The sequence below is a fragment of the Mus pahari genome, chromosome 7 (genome assembly GCF_900095145.1).
Source record: "Mus pahari chromosome 7, PAHARI_EIJ_v1.1, whole genome shotgun sequence".
NCBI classification, from domain to species: Eukaryota; Metazoa; Chordata; class Mammalia; order Rodentia; family Muridae; genus Mus; species Mus pahari.
Window position 1 is genome coordinate 111,671,278 of NC_034596.1, and position 3,060 is coordinate 111,674,337.

The following is a 3,060-nucleotide window of genomic DNA, read 5'->3' on the forward strand; positions in this document are numbered from 1 at the left end:
TTATAAATAAGGCTGCTATGAACATAGTGGAGCATGTGTCCTTATTACCAGTTGGAAGATCTTCTGGGTATATGCCCAGAAGAGGTATTGCTGGGGCCTCCGGTAGTACTATGTCCAATTTTCTGAGGTTCCAGAGTTTCTTAAACAGGAGAGCTAACTGTATATCCCATGGAAAATCAAATTCAGAAAGGTACAGGTATACACAAAACCTTCCTTCCACTAGTAACACAAGTGAAGTCAGATTAATGACACTGCCCCGGAATATCTAGTTCATCTGGATGGACCCTTGAAATGATGGTCATTTGTATCTTTTTTCATGGAACTTAACTATTGTATGTTCTGAAGATGTTTTAAATAAGAGTCTCCACTCAGCTTTCATCCTGGCCCAAGGGACAATAATAAAAACTCATAAAACTGGGTAAATACTGTGCTGATTACTTTAAAAATAAAGGCCAGAGGTAGAAGTGGTGTTGTCGCCAGGATCAGGGGTTTGAGTCTGGGACAATAAGAGAGAACAACCTGAGCACAGAACTCAACTTGGGGCAAGGACACTGCAAAGAAGGAAGAAAGCAAAGAGCCCACCTGCTCTTTCCCCTCCACCCCCTTCTTCCTTCCTGTATGTTGCCCAGAATTCACTCAGGAGCGCTGAAGCTGATGTGTCTGCCAGCCCATCCTTGCCATGGGCCTAACATTTTTTAAACTCCCCTTTGCTGTTGTGGTCTTTGACCTTCTCTAAGAATTTCTGTTCTCTTCAGGGCACATGAGCTATGAGGACTAGTCAAGGCAGTAAGTTCATGTAAGCAAAGCTCTGTGTTTGCATAACCCTTTGTGGATGCTGGAATAATCACCAACGACAAAGGTTGTCATAGTCCATGCAAGTCCAGATGTGAACCCAAGAGCCAAGCCAACAGGTGCCTTTTCAGGTACAAAATACCATGGTTGCTAAAGAGAGAAACAGAGGCCCAGCTCCTAAACCACACCCCTAGGCCTGATGCCCACAGTCTCCCTCTCCACTCTGGATAGCAAGTTGGTGGTCAGGGCTGTCTCTCACACCCCCACTATCCCTTAAAAGCATGCACTAATATGCGGAAGGGCAGGCTTGAGGAGATGTACAACTGGCTGCGAGTGGGAAAAAATCCTATCTTGTCTTATTCTGTTTGAAGTAAATAAGGAACTAGAGCCCAATGCACCAGATAGTAAGCTGGGAAAGACGGAAGGAGGGGGCTGAGAAAGATAAATAATTCTGCCCGGCAGTTATGCAACTTGCCTTGGCAAACCTTCTGAGCTCCAAGTCCATCTGTTCCACGTTAATCTGTCTCCACTGGGTTTCAGTCCAGTTATCAATGCTTCTCTGAAAATGCACAAGGAGATAAAAGTGTCAACATTTGGTGAAAATGGGCCTACACAGCAAAATATACAAACTGGCGGCATGCAGGAACTCTTTCGGCCAGTGGAAAGACATTTTTTAAAAAATATTAACTACACTTGTCAAAACTTCCTCATCATTAAAACAAAAGAATTGTCAAAACTTGTCAGGCTTAAGGCTAAAATACCATGATATATTAATTTCTAGTAGCAGTAATAAATTCCACATAGTCACCATCATTTCATCCTGCATAGTTTGAATAAATTGATAAGCATATTACTAAATAATAGGCTTCTAAATTCTACATGGAATATAAAAATAGGCTGCTGCCAAAATTCTTTATTATTTCAAAAATCTCATTAGCCAGTTTTGGTCATATTTTATATATTTATTTATGTTGCACACCTTGTTAATACATTTCTACATGGCTTTCAACTGACTCAAGGAATGTCTGCAGGATGTATATTTTTCAAGCCTTTTATATATACCCTTTTAGTATTAATCACAAGTAAATTAAATATTTTCAGTAAGTGTCAGTTTATACACAGATCTATAAAATGCAAATGGGGTATCTGTGTGAGTTTGTAAACACAGCCAACAGTATAGTTAACACGGATTTATATGTTAATTTTAAATTCATATTCTATATAATACCACCAAGGATCTGAGGTAGCCAGTTCATTATATAAGGTTTTACTCTGAACTAAAGATAGAAACAGTTGGTAGTTGAGCAGAATCATTCATTCATTTATATCTATGGACTTTAATTCTGAGGATAGGGTTCTGGAGTGAAATCTAATTTGTGTATACGTTAAGACATTATGAAACCCAAATAGAGAAAATAAAATTGCATGTTTACTCAAAACTCTTACTAAGGAGGACCATGCTGCCCAGAAATCCATCTTACCCTAACATAAATAATGACATCCCAGAGCCCTTTGAGCAGGCGGATTTCTTGTCGGCACTGCTTCATTTGTTTGTACTCCGGAAGAGCCACCTCAAAAAGACGTGCACAGTTTTGCATCTGCCCCATCTCTTCCTCTAGAGCCTCGAGCTCCTGATTTGCCTGAGGAGAAAACACACCTGCACACTGAAGTCGGCATCCCCTGGTTCTGCTACTGCAAGATTCAAACTGTGAGTCTCAAAAGAAAATTTAAATAAAAACTGCAGTGTAATTATTTGTAAACTGTAGTGTAGAAGGCTTTTGACTTCTTAGTTTCATTGAGCAGCTGGGACTTTGCTCAAGGACAAGGGAAGTTCCATGTCAGGAAATATATATATGTTTATTTATTTTACAAACCAATATCAGCCCTTCTTCTCCTCCAAGTATCCTCTCATGCAAGTCCTCCCCCATTCCAACTTTCTCTTCTCTTTGATTTCTTAGTTTAACAAAACCACCACCAAAAGAAAGAAAGAAAAAAGAAAAAGGAAAAGATAAAAGAGACATTCTCTATTTGTGAGTAGTGCATCATGTTTATGATCCCTGCATGCAGGAGGCTGAGGCAGGTGGATCACTGAAAGTTCAAAGCCAGCCTGGACCACAGAGTAAGACACTGGGAAGGAAGGAAGGAAGGAAGGAAGGAAGGCAGGCAGGCAGGCAGGCAGGCAGGCAGGCAGGCAGGCTCTCCAACTTCAAAATGACCCTGCAAATGATCAATAGTACAGGACACACTCAAGAATGCACATGCCCAAGA

The 3,060-nt window shown here is 40.6% G+C and overlaps 1 protein-coding gene across 1 annotated transcript in view; it reads right to left on the reverse strand.

Moving 5' to 3' along the window:
- The window catches only part of Dnah11 (dynein axonemal heavy chain 11), a 302,790-nt gene that overhangs the window by 233,826 nt on the left and 65,904 nt on the right, over positions 1 to 3,060 (reverse strand). Inside the window, exons 21-22 of the mRNA XM_021201453.2 lie at positions 2,274 to 2,432; positions 1,268 to 1,351 (exon numbers count right to left, since the gene is read on the reverse strand). Of these exons, the coding sequence (XP_021057112.1) occupies positions 1,268 to 1,351; positions 2,274 to 2,432 (243 nt within the window). The remainder of the gene's footprint in view (positions 1 to 1,267; positions 1,352 to 2,273; positions 2,433 to 3,060) is intronic.